This window comes from Ciconia boyciana, chromosome 3 (genome assembly GCF_034638445.1).
Source record: "Ciconia boyciana chromosome 3, ASM3463844v1, whole genome shotgun sequence".
NCBI lineage: Eukaryota > Metazoa > Chordata > Aves > Ciconiiformes > Ciconiidae > Ciconia > Ciconia boyciana.
In genome coordinates this window covers 23589129-23607121 of record NC_132936.1, presented here as the reverse complement: position 1 = coordinate 23607121, position 17993 = coordinate 23589129, and the positions used below count along the sequence as shown (strand labels likewise).

General features: G+C 39.8%; 1 protein-coding gene across 3 annotated transcripts in view; it reads right to left on the bottom strand.

Moving 5' to 3' along the window:
* Window positions 1-17993, bottom strand: part of ARHGEF10 (Rho guanine nucleotide exchange factor 10) — a 115321-nt gene that overhangs the window by 40168 nt on the left and 57160 nt on the right. For all 3 annotated transcript variants that reach the window (XM_072855140.1, XM_072855142.1, XM_072855141.1), the window contains one exon: window positions 15242-15417. In XM_072855140.1, the coding sequence (XP_072711241.1) occupies window positions 15242-15417 (176 nt within the window). The remainder of the gene's footprint in view (window positions 1-15241; window positions 15418-17993) is intronic.

Here is a 17993-nt window from a genome sequence, read left to right as displayed (position 1 = left end):
CCCTAACCATCAACAAGTTATAAGTTAACCCTAACTCAGAACAGTATTCTGATTAGTAGGATAAGCTGTCTATTTAAATGCATAAAGCTTGCAGAACCCTGCTAATACACTCTGACTCCCAGACGTGATGTTAGGAGCAGAATGGCTATCTAATTCTTGGGGAAAAAACACTCTCCCTCTCCCCTAAAAAACCCCACCCTGACTCGTACAGAGTCAGCATGTTTCCCTTTGGCTGAATGACAGGAACCAGGCTGGATTATCTTTCCAGGAAACCCCTGCAGATTATTTAGCTCACGCAGTGTAGTATCCAAACTACGGATGCTTCACCCTTACCACACCTTTGGAAGCTAGTCTGCGGGCAGCAAACTCCCCTGGAGCAGAATGATTTCAACCCTGTGTTGGCAAGAACATGATCTAAATATAATGCTGGCTACCCACTCTGCAGCCAGATCAGGAGCACGGAGGCGAGCCATGCCACCTGCTCTGGCTGCCAGGGCAGATGGGTGCTGGACACAGCACAGCTGCCAGCCAAGGCACTGCTAGCACCTCTGTTCCCTAAGTCTGCTACAGGGACCAGTGTATAAGCCAAAACGCAACAAACCAAACACAAAGCTATCAACATAGCGTAAGCCAGAATAAACATGAAAAATAAATAGGCACGAGACAATTCTTCTTAAATCATTAGTATATTCTCAGTTATGTATCAAAATGACTGTATTTTCTAAAGACATTTTCCTATTTGGAGGCATCATACAGATCGAGGCCATCACTGGATGTTTTTCTTTAATGCAATTCACTATATCAAGCTAGGAGTCTGCCTTAAACCTTGAAGAGAATAAAATTTCAAGACTCAAGGAAAATTTACCTCTGAATTCTCTACTTCACTGCAGGAAAATGCAACATAAACCTGAGATATTACACATTCCCATAACATTTCAAATTATTCTCTTGCCTTTAAATCTTCTGGTAAATTGAATCAATAAAGGATGTCTGTGTATTGCCCTTGAGCACTAAACACGGGAATGACTGCACTTACTACTATTTACCCAGCCAGAGAATAGATACAACTTTCATCCATCCTTCTTTGCCTGTTCTGAATGTTAATTAAAAGAACAATCTAGCCTTTCTTACCCTTAAAAAACAAATCAGTCCATAATAAAAGATCGTTACGTTTACTGTACACAATGAAAAGAAATGACTGCAAAGTAGACCTAGGAGGAAGAGTTTTGAGATTATGGTCAGTAGAGTATGTTTGCAGATTTGTTTAAAAAAATTAAACCCTTCTCTGGAACTGCAGGCTACATACTTTCATTAAGCTGCATTTTCACTCTCTTCAATACAAGTACTTGATGTTGATTGAAAAATCAACATCTGAAAGTTGTAAGCACTTCTCTCCTTGTATCCCTCTTCTGCTGGCTTACACCTTTTTCCTTACTAACATCTACAATAATTGTAATTTGTTAAGCACCAGAATTGCTAGTTCCCACACACATCAACTTGTTGATTTCGATGGGGCTACTCGCAAAGAAAGGTGGGTCAGTGTTAACAGAAGTCTGGTGAAATCTAGCCAAAACCCAATGTGTTTGGCATGGTAAAGAACACACGTGAAATCATTCCTGCCCCCAATTTCTGTAACAAAAAGATAACAAAACAAAATTTAGACTGATTAGAAGTAATTGGCAGTTTAGTTGAGTTTTTGGCAGAAGTCCTTTCACTTCCCTGTCATTTATAAACTCCACTACTAAACAAACCAAACTGCTGCACTGAAAAACATACTACAAATATTTCTGAAATTTATCCTTGTAGGTTTGAACCAAAAGAAAATTTACAACTATCAGGCTGTGAAAAGCTGAAAGTTTGTGAGGATTCCCTTGTATAGGATGGATATTTTCACTCAAGTGAATTACATTATTTTTAAGTTTTAAAAGCCAGGATCAGCCTTTGCAGCTTCATAAAGATAGTTACCAGACATTTTATTTGATTATTGAAAGCAGGTTGGAGAACGGACACTAACCTGCAACATGTAACAGCAAGCATTCAGGCAACTCTCAGATGCTGCAGGACTTTATGCCGTAGTCTTCAATCGAGGCCAATAAAGAAAGCTTTAACTACTTACACAGATGGATTTGCCCTGTGCAATACATACATCCACCGTGCCTGAAAAGAGCTGTCCTCTACAATCCTCTTCCTGAAGCTTCAAATGCTCTTACAAATATCCTTGTTCCAGCCTTGGGAATAAGGCATAAATCTTGGAATTTCATTCAGTAATTGTCACCTGAGTCTATTTTGTCTGCACCATGCATATTTTATAAGCTTTTAATAAGTCAAGATAAAAAGGATGCAATAGGAGTGTCAAAGCAAATAAACTAACCTGGCATCTGAAATTCTGTCACACAGAAAAAACAAACAAGTCATTTTAGGCTCATTCATTAAAGACCACATTCTTAGCACAGGAAAGGAAGCCAAAAAGCAAATCAATAAATAATTAAAGAGACCCTGCTTCCATCCTCTGATGTTCTAGAAAAGACAAACGGCCAAATTATTACAGTTTCTTCTTAGTCAATCAGGGACTAGATCAATAGCCACGGCTAATATCATTCTTTCATGGAGGTCCTTAATGGGCACAAGATGCAACACAGAAAAATAACTGGGCTTCAGAGATCAGCAGTGATGTACTCATCAGAGAGAGTTCTCTGGGAACTGACCACTTGGTTTGTGTCTGGATAACGAGTTACAAGTTATAGCAACTTCATCTCTGAACTGGGTCCTATAAGGGTTACTCACAATGTCTTTTAAAATAGGATTAGCTTCTTGGTGGTTAACAAAATGTTGACTACCAGTTGATCTGGCTGAGAACTGTCTGGCAGAGGGGTTTTCCTGGGTGAAGGAGATGGCGGGGAACACTAGTCTTCATCAGATGCGTTTCTCAGTTCACAGCCAGACTGGCTGCTTCAGCCCACACATGTTGCCTGACCATTCGATTGCTGGCTATTTTGAGGTGGGTGTTCACTCTTTCTTTTTTCCACAGAAAGCACTGAAAAACCTCTTGGCTTCACTCCAAAGCAGATACGTGGTTGGTTTCTTTTTGTACTTTGAAATATTTCACAAATGATAAAGCCATTTCCTTCCCATTTCTAAGCCACGCTTGCTAATTATCAAGCTCCAAAACAACTTATTTTTCCAATGTGAAAAAAACCCTCCACGAGTTCAGAGAAGGTTCTCCCCAGCTCTGCACATCCTATGTGTTACAGAAGATGGTGTGCCTGGGCAGGAGAGAAGGCAGAGTGCTGTAACCGATAACCATGTATGTGGCTTCGGAGGCAACGTTTTTTGCATTCCACCTACAGATCAAGGGTGAAATCTTGGCCACATGTAAGTTAGCAGGAATTTTTTTTCCATCAACTCTTTTGTTGCTAAGATTTTACCAGAGGAATTCGCGCCTCCCTGCAACAGGCAAGTTTACTGCCAACAACCAGTAACTCATGCAAAATACCTAATTCCTTGCTCAGCATTATTATGAAGTATATTCAAGGTTAAAAAAAGAAAACTGCCACTTGCTTTAGAAGGAGGAAAGGAGGTTAAAGTTTAAATTGATTTTTGCTGCTATGTAAAATCGGGGTGGGAAGATTCTGCTTTTTACAACAATTGCTCCTCAGACGAGATATATTTGAGTATAATACTAAACATTTACTTTACCTGCTCGTTTCCCCATGTTACTCTCAGCACTGCAGCTTTATATTCACCAGTTTTGCCTCGTCTGAAGTAATTCTTATAATTGAAACAGAAGCAATTTTAGCCCATTTACATCCAGGCATTTTCAAAGCCTGCAGGAAACTCCCTGGGTGTGGTTAAAGTCAGTTTAACTTGGCTCAGGCAAAATTAGGATTTGGAAGGTTGTGCATAAATACACATATGCAAGAGAAGTGTGTATTTGCTAGGGAGCACAGCCAGCAGCTGCAGCTCTTTCCCTGCACGGCCAGCACAGCAGCAGCTGCTTTAATGGGCACTGGCAGAGCAGCCACTCCCTTGGGATCGCTGTCTATCCGGTTCCTCTAAATTTTCAATTCTCATGGGCACCGCAAGCATATTGGATATTATAATCCTGAACTGATCACACCCTATTCTTCCTTTCAAAGAATTACTAAGGGACACATTTATTTACCATGGTGATTTGTTACTTTTACACATTTTCCACTAGCTTTTGCTGTGTGTTCTGATTCTCACTTGTGAATTACTAATTTATCACAGATTCATGCTACTAAAGGGGAAAAAAGAAAGTGTTGCAATGCCTAGAGTAGATGCAGTCAGCCGTAAATTAAACATCTCTTCCTGAGTAAGCAAACATAATGGCTCAGGTAGTCCCTTCCCATACTAAACTCCCATTTATTCCCAGTTAGGAGGATTTTTTTCAAGTAATAGTATCACATAAATCCAAACGGCATGCAAATAAAAGAAAAGCCTCATTCACTATACTCTCAATATTGCAACTATTCTTGCAAACATTCCTGTATTGTATATCATGTTCAAGCCAAAGACTCTTAATAGATACACTCCCGGGTATCTCTTTTACTGCAAAGTAACTAATCTTGACAAGATCTGTCTTGAGTATGATTATAGTAGTGACCTTTTCCCCACATGGTTCAAAACCACAATACATCAATATAAATTGCTTTGAAAAAAGCATATTGACATGAAGTGAGAAGCGATGCGTCATAACAATTCAAGGTCCTTAGAAAGATTACTTTGCTTCTGAGAGACACAGAGTCCTGAAGTCAGACTAGGTGTTACACGAAATGGAAGCTCACGAATGCTCACATGTGAAAACCACAACCAAAACTGAGAAAGGCTGTTTTCCTGACTATAGTTCCAGCATTATTGAGAGGTAACACGAAATCGAAATTAATGATACGCTTGGAGAACATGCCAGATAAGACTCCTCTGAAAGGCTGGTAGATCCCAAATTTGACTTGCCATTTGCAATCTGGTCTTTGAGTGCATTTGTATTGCTTCCTCCCACTGAGCCATCTGTGGCAGCATACTGAAACGTCAACTGTTATGAAGGGAAGAGATCTCAAAAAGATTCAATCCTCATCTTGAGCATAAAAATCACCTGGGATGGGGGGAGAAGTTATATATGTGGGAGGTAAGTTGCTGTGTCTGAGGAAGGCATAACAAACCGATAGTTGTATAGAATTACGCACTCAGAACACATAATAAAAAAATAGGCCCCTTCCACAACATTTAAGTCTACATTTAAACCTGAGAAGCTTGTACAGTGTTCTGGAAAGCAAAGCATCATGATACCAGATGAATTCTTGATCAGTTCATAATAAACTGGACAGATTTCATGAGATCGTTAACATGTTTAGGTTAAACTATGATGATGTAGCAGTAATATATTTAAAACTACTTAAGTGCAGTCAGAACTGTTCAATTGTTTTGTTTTAAATATGACTTTGATTGTCCTGGAAATGTTTCACTGATTTTTTCATCAAGTAACAATAGGCTGACAGCATCCCACTGCTCAGTTTAAGATGCCCACCTTTAGGACGCATAAGAATGGAGACTGTTAAGTAAAATAGTTTCCTGTTCTCTGAAGATCTAGAGAATTAATTTCAAGAAGGAAAACCAGAAACCATTAGTAAGGCCCAAGATTCAATTACTGCAATTGAGGAATTCTTCCCCTATACTTGGTACTGGATCCTGCTACTACAGGTACACTGGCATGCAACACACAGAGGACAAACACCTTACAGCTGCTCTGGGGAAGAGATCTTGTTGAAGAGAGGAAAAACATTCTCCCTAAGAAGGTCTAGTGGAAGTAATTTTCTCAGTGCAAGTAGACAAGGAGACCCCTTTACATGACCTTTTCATATACAAGTGATCTATTTCAGCAATGGATAAACAGAGCTGGCAAAAAGATTATGAATATTGGGAATACCAGGAACACTGTAATTCATTTAGCAGTTGATACTGATGTCCATTGTTAAGTATTACTCCCCTTCCCTTTCCAAAACCCTTTGTACCAGAACACCTAGCTTTCGCTGGAAGGCTGGTGATGAGGATCCCCTGCTGTGCCAAAACCTTCTCTTGCACAGAACCTGACAAATCCAAGCACCAGCTATACACAAGGGAAGCACCTCCGTACCTCTGATACCTTCTGCCTGGAAATTCTTTATGAGTGTTAAAGCCAGTGACAAAGCAGATGAGATTTTACTTTTAGATGCTGAACTACAAGCTTCCTGGACATCGTGTTATGTAAGCAAAGCCCTTGACAGCTCCCCCAGCACCACCCTCCTCCTATTTGTATCTTTCCACTTGCTCACTCATGCTGCTCCTGTTTCCATAGACACCTCAGAGAAGCATGTGGGTGGGTTATGTTTTCTCATTTTTCCTTTACAAGAGCATTTTAACAGCCAACTGGAATGTCAGTAAAATAAAATTAAAAAAAAAAGTAGTCTTGTGAATCCAAAATCCTGGTTTAAGACCTAAAAAAGCCCACAGGTCAATTTAAAGTTCATAAGAGCAAAGCAGACTCTCTGCCTTACCCTTGTTTGGTCTTTCATGCCAAATCCAACTCATGATCTCCACAGTTGCGTGCTCCCGAAAAATGTGATCCACCATAGCTCAACTGTAGCTCACCTGAGATTACAACATACTCTCAGGTCCAAACTACACAAATATTTGGAGAGTGGTATCAGTCTCCAGGTTTGGAAACTGAAGCAAATGGGAAGTCAGGAATGATGTCAGAAAACAGGAGCTTAGTTGGCAGCCATCAACGAAAAGCCGAGGAGCTACTCACACGTAGCTTTACAGCATAACCCTAAATTAGGCTTAGTAACCTACTGCAGAAAGAAGCAGCACAAACAGTACATAGTATTAAGTGATAAGCAATAAACCCCTGAGATTATGAGAACACAAACTATTAAATTCAGACATGGGGTAATCAAGCCTAATTACCAATACAGTCAGGACATATCATCATCATCAACCACCATGAAGAGCATTATCATAAACATGAAATGACATTATTACATCTAATCATATTTTAATCACGTAAGCACCTAAAGGTAATCTTTAGGAGCTTAATTATTGAATCTGATAATCTGAGCCTCTAAAACTCTTTAATGCATTTATTCTCACTGCCATGCAAGACAGGGGAGTTCTGCAAGTCCTAATCACAGACAAAGAATCGAGTACCACATGCCACCCAGTACACACGGAGCAGAGCTAGGAAACAAACCTCCCAAGTCTCAACTCTGACACAGTATTTTTAACATGCTTCACCTCCCTGTCAGCTGTTAATACCTTGCTCTCAACTCCTAATTACATGAATGCTGAGACCTGACCTGTCTCGCTATACGGTCATTGCATCAGATCTGAACGCCAAAGAAACAAGTTGCACAAAAACTGAAGTCCAAACACAAAACTGCTTATTCACACGGCTTGAGCAATGTGAAGATAAAATCAACAGCTTGCAGCTGCAAATACTGTGTAAGGTATTAAATTCATAGTGCTATACCATTTGTGAGTAAAATTATGCAAGAACACCAAGGAAATGCAAAGCCTCTTGAGAGGGTGAGAAGTAGCTCATACATTGAGAGCATGGCTTCAGGATTATATTAAACTCCAGCTAATCCTGACCACGCAGGCAATTTCAGAGATAAAATGCCATAAATATTTTCCCTGTGACAGAAGCAGCTGTGCTGTGCCAGAGATGAGGAAGGAAGCAAAAGCGGTAGGGAACAGGAGGGAGAAACACCGGAGCCCCGATATGCTGCCAAGTGTGGACCCCACAGCCCGGCTCCTCAACATCACGCTAGCTGGGACAACGGTCAGGTGTCTTCCTGGACTACATACTGACTGCAGGTACAGATCAGAGAAACTTCTGGCTCTGTTCCTACGAGGAAGGAAAATCCTGGAAGCAGAGAGACTTTAGAGTGAAAGAAAAGAGGTGTCATGGCCCTTTCCTCTCACAGGTCCCAAAGGGGAAGGCTGAGGGCAGCATGGACCTGGAAGACCCTGCCCTCCGCAGAACCTCTCAGATGCACCTGCATGGGCACGAAGAGCAAGAGAGGAACTGGATGCGAGAAGATAAACACTGACATAAACAGGCACTGAAAGTACACGTGTGAAGGTGTTTAAATGATCAAAGTACTGCAGGGATCTCAAGACAGGTCTGCAGGTGATTGTAAACTGGCCAAGCTGCCAGAGGTTTACACTGGAGTTCCCACCAGACTATCTATAAGAACTCATTTGGAAATCATACTGTGAGGAGTTTACCTCCCTCTTTCATACTTACTTTCTTATAGCTAGGTTTCTACTCATTTTTCTACTCCATGTCAAGATGTGGATGAGACCCCTGGCAACACAGAAAAAGGTTTATAGGAGGTGAACGTCAAGCCCTATAACCACTATAAAGAATACGAAAGGCAAAGAGAAGAATCTCATCCTAAGTGGGTGAGACAAACATGTGACACCTAATTTATTCTATGCCTAATCCACCAGCTAGAAACACAAATCTGCTTAACAAGTGAACTATTTAATGTCACCCAGTTTGCTCAACTGAACAGGCTGTTTGGAATTAGATTTATTTATAACCTCTGGTCTTTTATTCACATATTATCCATGATAGTTTACATTTATGAACATATTACATCTCCTTTAGTGTACAGTACTATTTTCAATAGTTTTAAAATAAAGATTTGCATTATTACTCTGTACATATTTCACAGAGATTAAAGTTAGTTCACCTAGCAACTCATGCCATGTCATCCTTTTTAAAACCTTATCACCAATGCTAGAGTTGATATGCCACTTAATATTTAGTCTTGTTTATTCTGGACATTGTATTACTATTGTCCAGCCTTAAAGTGATGACAAAGCTGACTTTTGTCTTCCTTCCCCAGTTCTATATTTCTCCCTAGACAAACCAGCAAAAATCCAGCTTTAATAGCAATGGCTATCACAGCAGCACTATTTCTGTTTTTGAGAAGAGCTGTCCTTCCACTGAGCGAGATGTTGACAGAAACACAAGTGCACACTGCAGTCCATCAAACACCCCTACCTGTTTCCCTGGCAACACTCAGAGACCTACACGAAGTGACTGCATCAAGCAGAAGGAAACTTGGAAGAGAGGAATCGTGCCTGCACTTCAGCGTCGTCACTACTACATTTGACAACAAACAAACCCCACAGAGATCAAAACCACAGGCGAGTGGAAAGGGAGCACAAATGTATCCCTGGAAGTCTGACCAGGAAAGAAGCCAAGCCATGGTTTAGCAGTGCTGAAGTTTGATGTCAGTTATGAACTGTAAACCCGTGAAACAAAAAATAACACTACAATGCAGCCATAGACATAAACGTGCTAACCTGTTTTTTCATTTTACTGTTATGCCCTACGCTCATCACTACATGATATATAGTACAGATGGGTCTTGCTCATTTTCTCTTTCAGCCTTTAGCCATATGGCTCAAATGAAATGGTTCTTTGCTTAAGTAATAAGCTCTGCTGTGTATGGCTCCTAATCAACATGATCAGCAGCAGAACACTGCTGACAGGCACTGGTTTCCCCACACAGAAATGGCAGGATGCTTAGCTCTCTCCCTTTGCTTCTTCACAGTCTCTGTAGTCTGGTTGTCTTAAATAAAATTGCTGTGAAAAAACTTTTACAGCCCACCCTTTTTATTCTTGGGAACCAGAGAACAGACAACTCAGGCGGTCACCGTCACTGCGGCACCAAACAGGCATTCGTCTCTGCACAGAAACCGCATTTCATGACCCATGAACAGTGTGCAGAAAGTGCCGCAAACTCATAGTAACATGTGCCAGGAGTCTGAGAAACTGAAACTCTAGCTAGTGTATTTGACTTTTGCTCCTATATTCCCCTTCAAAGGGCAGTGAAATACATGTATTTTCAGTGATTTTATGTATAGATGGATGAACTGCAAGTGAAGGTCACCTTCTGATTCTTCTAGAGAGGAATACAGTACATTTTGATTAGAAGTTACAAATTTGCCTTTGACTATATTTTTTTTGGAAAGCATATTTAAAATATGTCATATTAATATGACATATTAAAAAACAAGTTGTATTAATTGCTTTTTCACCCCTAGAATCACAGAATGGTTTGGTTTGGAAAGGACCTTTACAGGTCATCTAGTCCAACCCCCCTGCAATGAGCAGGGAAATCTGGAACTAGATCAGGTTGCTCAGAGCCCCATCCAATAATCTTGAATGCTTCCAGGGATGGGGCATCTACCACCTCTCTGGGCAACCTGTTCCAGTGTTTCACCATGCTCATTGTAAAAAATTTTTTCCTTCTATCTAGTCTGAATCTACACTCTTTTAGTTTAAAATCATTACCCCTTCTCCTATCGCAACAGGCCCTACTAAAAAGTCTGTCCCATCTCACCCATTCCCTTTTTTACCAGAAGCATACAGATAGCATTTAACTTTCTTGGTGCCCTCTTTCCATAAATTCAATCCAACTTCTCATCCTTTTTGATTGAATGAGTATTGTTCACTAGGATATAGCTATGCAGTAAACTTTGTCAAAAGCCAACGAAAAAAAAAAAATAATCTCCAGTAAACCAAAAACCAAGGAAATAGCCAGCAGATAAATCCCTTCAACTACTAAAGATCATTCAGGATGAAGCAGCATATATTAGCAAAAAAGATAACATCAGAATAAACACGTTAATTGCTTTAGATGTTTACAGCACCTAAAACAACAAATAAAGACAGAAAATTCACACAAAAAAATAGTTAGCAATAACCTAGTACTTGAATAGTCACTGATTACTCTTTCAATTCCTCTATGAGATAACATGATTATCAAAGATACCAATTTACCTGTGGGCATGTTTAAGTGATCTGTGGCCTCCATTACACTCCCTTTCGACACATTAGATGTCTGAGGTCCTTTGACTGTTTAGGGTTCCCACCCAGAGCACAGCATATTTTATACGTGGGGAAACTGAGGCACAGAAGTAACAAGACTCACCCATGAACATACAAGCAAACCTGCGACAGAGCAAATACTAAAATTCAGGAGTCCGTAAAACTTGATGTTCCTTTCCCCCAGGTTCATAATAAACAGGTTACCTATAGCTATCTTGGAAAAAAACAAAAGAGAAAAAGAAAGGAAAACCAAACCAATACCCCAGATGTGAACATTGAATCCATTACTTTCAGTAGTACACAGAGGAGGTGAAATCAATGCATGTATCAACACAATCATGTGGAAGAACAAAATTCACTAGTTAACATTACACAAGGAAGACATGTAATTAAGGAAAGTGTCTCCTTTTGAGCTTTTCAGCCATTTATAACCTAGGGTCACCCCCATATTACATAATACTTTTGCTGAGTTCTTTTCAGGACTTGAATCACAGTTCTTGTTTCTTCCATTTAGCAACCCTCATCTACCATTATAGTAGTTTTCATATCTTACCATAAAAACAAGTCAAATGTGCCTATAACCACCTAAAACATGCTTCAAACACCTCTTACTGAACTTCATTACGCAACACAAGTAAATCAAAACCAAGAATATACAACTTCCTGTTCATGTCAAAAATACTCCTCTTTTCCTGTATTAATTCAACTTTTCAGTACTATGAATGTATCTGTGCTTCTGCACGTGGAACAGTTGGGAAGGAGAGGAGAACAGCGATAGCCTACCAGAAACAGTATGTGGATTTACTAGGGAAGAACTTTATCTTGCATTTTCTGCAAATGTTTCTATAGAAGAATATTAACGCATCAGGCCTCCTTGGCACACAGAATTAAGATAAATACTTCCACAGGAACCGTCCAGTTCGGATGCCAGCGACTCATACTCACAGGCTTTCAAGCAAGAGTAACTCCAATACATGAAACAGGATTTTGCCTGATTTGCTCAAAGAAATGCGATCTGATAAACATGCTATTTTTTTCTGAAGACTGAGAATGTGAAATGTTTCCTGCTTTAAGTATCGTTACAGGAAGCAAACACAAGTTACAACGGCACTCCACTAGGAAAAAATATTAGAACCATACACATAAAGGACTCTGCCAAATAGCAGAGACTTCAATCCTTCTCCATGCTCATAACTAAAAGAACTCAGTCTACTTTTGGTTCTAGGGGAGAACAACAGGAATAAGGCAAAGGCACATCAAGGACAGGAGCAGCATAGCAGAATACACCCTAGGAAAATTTTCCTGCTTTCCCCCACACACCATCAGGCCACACAGTTTCTCCTGCCAAAAGACAAAGGGCTTAAAAAAAAAATACGTGAACTTAACAACCCCTAAATATGTTCTCCTCCAGAATTCAGAGACAAAAGACTGGTATGCAAAGCCGAACTGGTTAGAAAACTGCGAAGATTTAGCCAAGTGAAAACCAAGTTCACACAGCCCTTGCTTTCCACCTTAGAATGCCCCTGATTTATACGTGCTCATAAAACCTTTCAACCTTTCAGCAGTTGCATATTACCACCTGTACGAGATGAATTCAAATTCAGCTATTAATTTCTCTGTAGCACCCAAAGTAAAGTTTGCATCTTTAAACTATACTATCCTTTATTGCAGCGTCATAGAAAGCTGAAAGCACCAATTGCATTTAGCCAATAATAAATAGTGAGATATGCTTATGACAGTTGCCTCCTCATAAAAAGGATTTTGGTGGAGAAAGAAGTGCCACGATCAGAGAAATGTAACTAATAACCAGTAATCCTCACAAGGACACAACCAGAATCCATCAAGAATCCTTGCTAATCACAGCAGTAATGTGAGAATATCAACCTTACAGGGGTCAAGTACTTAACCTGGTATGCTGCAGATACAATCCAACTTTTCTCAGTCCTCCATAAATGGAAGAGGTGACCCCTCTACTAAATACTTTTACATAGAATCATCATTATTCTGTATCTCTTCAGTTACCACAAACTGGAAATGAGAGCTGAAAATAAGGTCTGAGACATGGCTCTATGTCATGGAAGCAGGACTTTGCCTGCAGCATCCCAAATTGTTCTTGATCATTAGATGTTATTAAAACCTCATTCTGTGAGGCCACGGGGATTTCATCACAGCAGTTCCTTGGTATACTTTGAAAACAGAGGGAAACAGAACATAATTTTATGACTGCAAAGTCACACAGTTTCAGGCACAGAATGACAGTATTTTGCTGGTAGCACTTTGTAATTTGCAGTAAATACCCAATAGTCTCACCAACGATGAGATACTACCATGATAAAGATTGTGTCGTCATCAACTATAAAATGCAGCATCTTGGTGGGTGCAAATAAACAAGCAACAGTGAATTATTACACAAAATCTTACCAGTCCTTTCCCTTTGCAGGAAGGCTGTACTTTCTGAGCTTCTGTAATCTTTAGCAGCCAAGATGACTGGAACTAAGGGGGCAACTCTACAGAATAACTAAGACAATTAGGTGTATATTCAAACTTATCTATACAGGCCAATTCGGACAAGTCTGCATTGAGAGTAACAGCTAGCGCAGACACAGCAGTACACGCAAATAGCAAGGCTACGCTCTTCCTCTTTCATGACTGATTATATTCAGTGTAGTTGGATCACCTGGCAGAAATGTTTGACTAAAGCTGAGGGAAGATTTATTCATTTGTATAACCAGTATCTTTCATATACTTTCTAATTCTTATATTTGACTCCTTTTATTAGGAGAAGACTGAATTAATACAATGATCAGAGCCTACCAAGAGAACAATTAGTTCAGCTCATCTTTTACCTATTGAGAACCATTTAACCTGAAGGTTGATACTACAAATGTTGTACAAAGTAATTTCATTTTTTTGGTGGTATTATCACCAAACATTATGAAACTGAGAAACCTCAGGGCCAAGAGGTTCAAGTAGGTTCTACAGGACTGTTTGGGTGAGGGTTTTTCTTTCTCCTCTCATGCTCCAGTTCCCCATCTGATTTTACTGACAGGCAAGGGTTTGGTATAATCGGCTGTGAAGCTGCTGCACAAAGTCACAGCAGGAATATTCAACAAGCTGTTCCTCCCACACTCACCTACGAGGGGGACCCCCCAGTTCTAAGTAATACGTGCCCTCATATACACTCCTTTCAGGGTCATGCATACAGCAGCTGGTAAATGATAATGTAAGAGCTTTAATCTCATTGTCTAAATAGCCCATTAATGCTTAAAACGAGTTACAAGAATGAAGTCATCCTTGAAATTGAGACATAAGTACCTATAAAAATTTTCTGTGGCTGTTTACAAAGGGAGGAGCAAGACCACCTGACAGTAACCATCCTGGAGAACATGGGGGGTATTAAATGCTACAGCTGCACATCAGACCGTTCTGATGTCTCCTTACAGCACAACTGTGGGAAAATTCATGAGGCCAAGGGTGCAATATTAAGTAAATGTAGTGTGAAACAATGCCCAGAGCTAGCACTAAAACCCATGTAAATTATAGTCCATTAATAGGGATCACAATCTAGATATATTAAATGCATGTAAAAATACAATATTTAGGCAAAATACAAGATATAAAAATAACTCATTATATATGATAGGCTAGCTACTGAGTAAACTCTTGAAATTCATACATCTCTTGAGGGTAGCTGGCAGGCCTGTAGGAGGGATTGACAAACACAGAAAGGACTTGCAAACTTCAAAGCTTGAGGTCGTTTCTGGAGAGAGGCTAGGAGGAAATTATGTATTGGCATATTGTTTCAAAAACATTAATTAAAATTAAAATTGAAGTTTTTTTCTGAAGCACTTGTTACTATGTTTGAAGGGTGGGATACTATAGACTTGAGAGAAATAACTTCTGCCCTGCAGTAACCACTTGTGCCCAGACTCTTATTCCACAGCAATGGGGTGGCTGGTGGTTTTTAGTGAGAGAATCTTCCTTGCTTTAACTACGGGATAAAGAATATATACACAACCAGCTACCATGGGACAGCTGGCATACCACACCAAAACCACCTTTTTGCATGCCCACACACATTCGTGCTTTAAAACTCTTTATGCATTCATGCATAAAACTAAATGAGGACAAATACAAGTAATTCATGTTGCAAGGCAGGAGACTGGCTATCACTTTATGGATTCTCAGTTTCCAAAGAAAGAGGTTATATTACTGTTCATGTTACAGAAGTCTTCATGCACAAAATGCTTTCCTTTGTTTTCAGTAGTCCATTGAAATTTAAATATGGATTTTAACAAACAAAATAGTCTGTAAAAGTCAGTAACTCCCGTCACTTACTTGGCTTAGAGTTAATGACAACATTTTCAGCAGCGTGTTGGGGTGGAAACCTGCAGTTCTCTCCTTGGCCCTCGCTGCTTCCATACTCTATGACTTCCACTTGTCCCAGCGGTACACTCCACTTCAATAAATACCTCTGGCCAGTTGTCACAGTGCCACTGCTTTCGTAGGAAGACCTGGAAGATGCACAAATTATTGCTGTGACAAGCAGCTATGTTTCATGGCATCCTATTTATCATTTTGGCTTCTAAAATCTGCTGTTTATCAGTCTGAGTACCATGCACAACTTGAAACAAATACATGCATCAGGCTGACTTTTGTGACTGACCTTTCCTGTGAGTGCAAAGAGCAGCTGTGCAGGTGCAGATAATCTTGTTTACAAACAGCACAGGACTGCCAACAACAGTCCCTACATTTCTATAACAAAACATAAATGACCGCCTTTTAAAATCAACGTGCATTTTGACATCCTTATACAAGTGCTTAGGATGATACCGTGGCTCCACCTTTTCCTAATTCTTTTAGGTTGTGCTGCCTGCCAGCACAGTACTTGAAACAGTGCTAAAAAGAAGTAACTGCTATGTTTAGGGAAATATGGATGATGGGACCTTCGAATGACTACTGGCAGCAGGAAGGGCAACGTAACCTCCCAAGGGCTGACAAGCTAACATTTCTGCTGAGCCCCGCAGCCCAGGATGTTCTTTACAGCAGACCTTTGCAACTGTTGTGGCTTCTGAGAGCAATCCCACATGAGCTGCTGCTGCTAAAGGAAATGGGTATCACAACAGGCATTTCAGAGGAAACAGCGCACTGAGGAAGCTCACTTGGAATAGAAATGGCATTAATACTCCTTTTCCTTTGTTTCCTTCATTCCCTTATTCACATTCAAGCATATATAACACTTACTATAAAGGATGGACTTAAAGTGAACAAAAAAGGTTTGCTTCACAGAAAGCATGACTGAAATAGAGAAGTTAAATACTTGGGAGAAATCAGCAAAGTGTATTTATTGCGAACAGCACCTTAACACTGATGTTCAGCTACTCAGCTACCTATTCACAACATAGCCATACTTTTGTTTCATTGAAGAGGCAAGTATGAACAAAAGCCACAAGTGCCACAGCTTAAGTAAATATTTATAAACTCTTGATCTAGTTCAGAAGAAAGAAAACAAGACAAGGCAGGACACAGCTGTTCAGTCACTAGGGATAGCATCCACCCTGTCCAACTCTTGCTACTTCAAAGTTAGGTCTCCAGTTAGAGACGGTCATCTAGACTACATGTGAAGAAGGACCTTCTGAGGGTCATGTACTCTGTAGAAATATATCTTTTGACAGCCATACAAAATTGGTCTGTAACCAATGGCGTCCAGGTTCCTGGAACATCTGACTTTTTCTGTAAAGGTTGGACAAAAGGTGGTTAAGAAAAGTGAGCTCATACATACTGCATAGCTAAGTGTCAAGTTTCTGAAGAAGTCTACAGCTCCAGGGTTGATCTGCAGGCATGCATCTTGAAAACCACTGCTATAATAGAAACCTAGCTTAGGTAAGATGCCTAACATATACAGCTAAAATGAAGAGAAATAAAACTCATTCTACGTGAGCCCAACAGGCAAGCGGTACATTCTGTAGCATACACTTATTTTGAACCAATCATTCTGGACTGGATACAGGTGTCATATGTGAAATTTGGCAGTTGATTTCCTTCAGTCCATAACTGTATTTTGCATGATAGAGGTAGTTCCTTCTGCACTAAAAATCTAAGAGCAGTCCATGAATTAATGAAGGAGTCCTGAATCCACACACACAGCTTGCAGGTGGACCCACCCGCAACTGAATGCCCCAAGGAAGTCACAAACCCTTTTTTTGCTAGTGAATAAAGCTAGAAATGCATTCAACTATTCTAAAACCCCACTGTTATATAAATAAGCGAGTTGGAAAGCAAACCTTAACTGCTAGAGAAAACCATAATTAAACTTTTTCAGAGTTAGCAAACCCCCATGACACACGCATGCCTAATTACCATCCCAAAGGAGGTTGCTCAGAACCAGCTAATGCCCTTGGGAACAACAGTGCTATTAGTGATCACCAGAACTGTTGACTTAATAAGGAACCCAGAGACTTGGCATAATCATGAACTTTTCACATGGAAAACAAAAACAGACTGCATGTTGCTGCTTCAGGGACAATTACAAAAAAAATCAAGACAATGATGTCATGGAAAAGAGAAAAATGATTAAAAGCAATTTTCTCCCAAACAATCATAAGAAAATATCCAGGTGTAACTACAGAAATGAATAAATTGTAAAGGAGTAAAAAGTCACAATTCCTACAATAATTGGACATAAGCTTGTGCGTTTTCTGAAGTGCAGTTATTACATGGCACTTCTCACTCACTAACATGAGACCATGCATTCACACGATTACCAAAATATGTACTGTATTCATACTTCAGTAATGAATTAAGATATCAACTCATATTATGCTTAAAAGCTGTTCCAGGAAGATTTTAATGGTCCACATTTTCTCTGTCAGAATGTACCATCACATAAAGCAATTTATGATACAAGCAACATTTGAATGTGAGTGTACCTTGGCATACACAGAGGTATAGTAACAGTAATAATTACAGCCAACTAAAACACAGAAGACACTATGAAAAAATGCTTTCTTCAAAGCACCTCTGCTTTAATCCTTCAATGTTTGGTCTCAGAGAAAAAAACCCTTCCCCAGCTGGAACTTTGTTAGTGAGT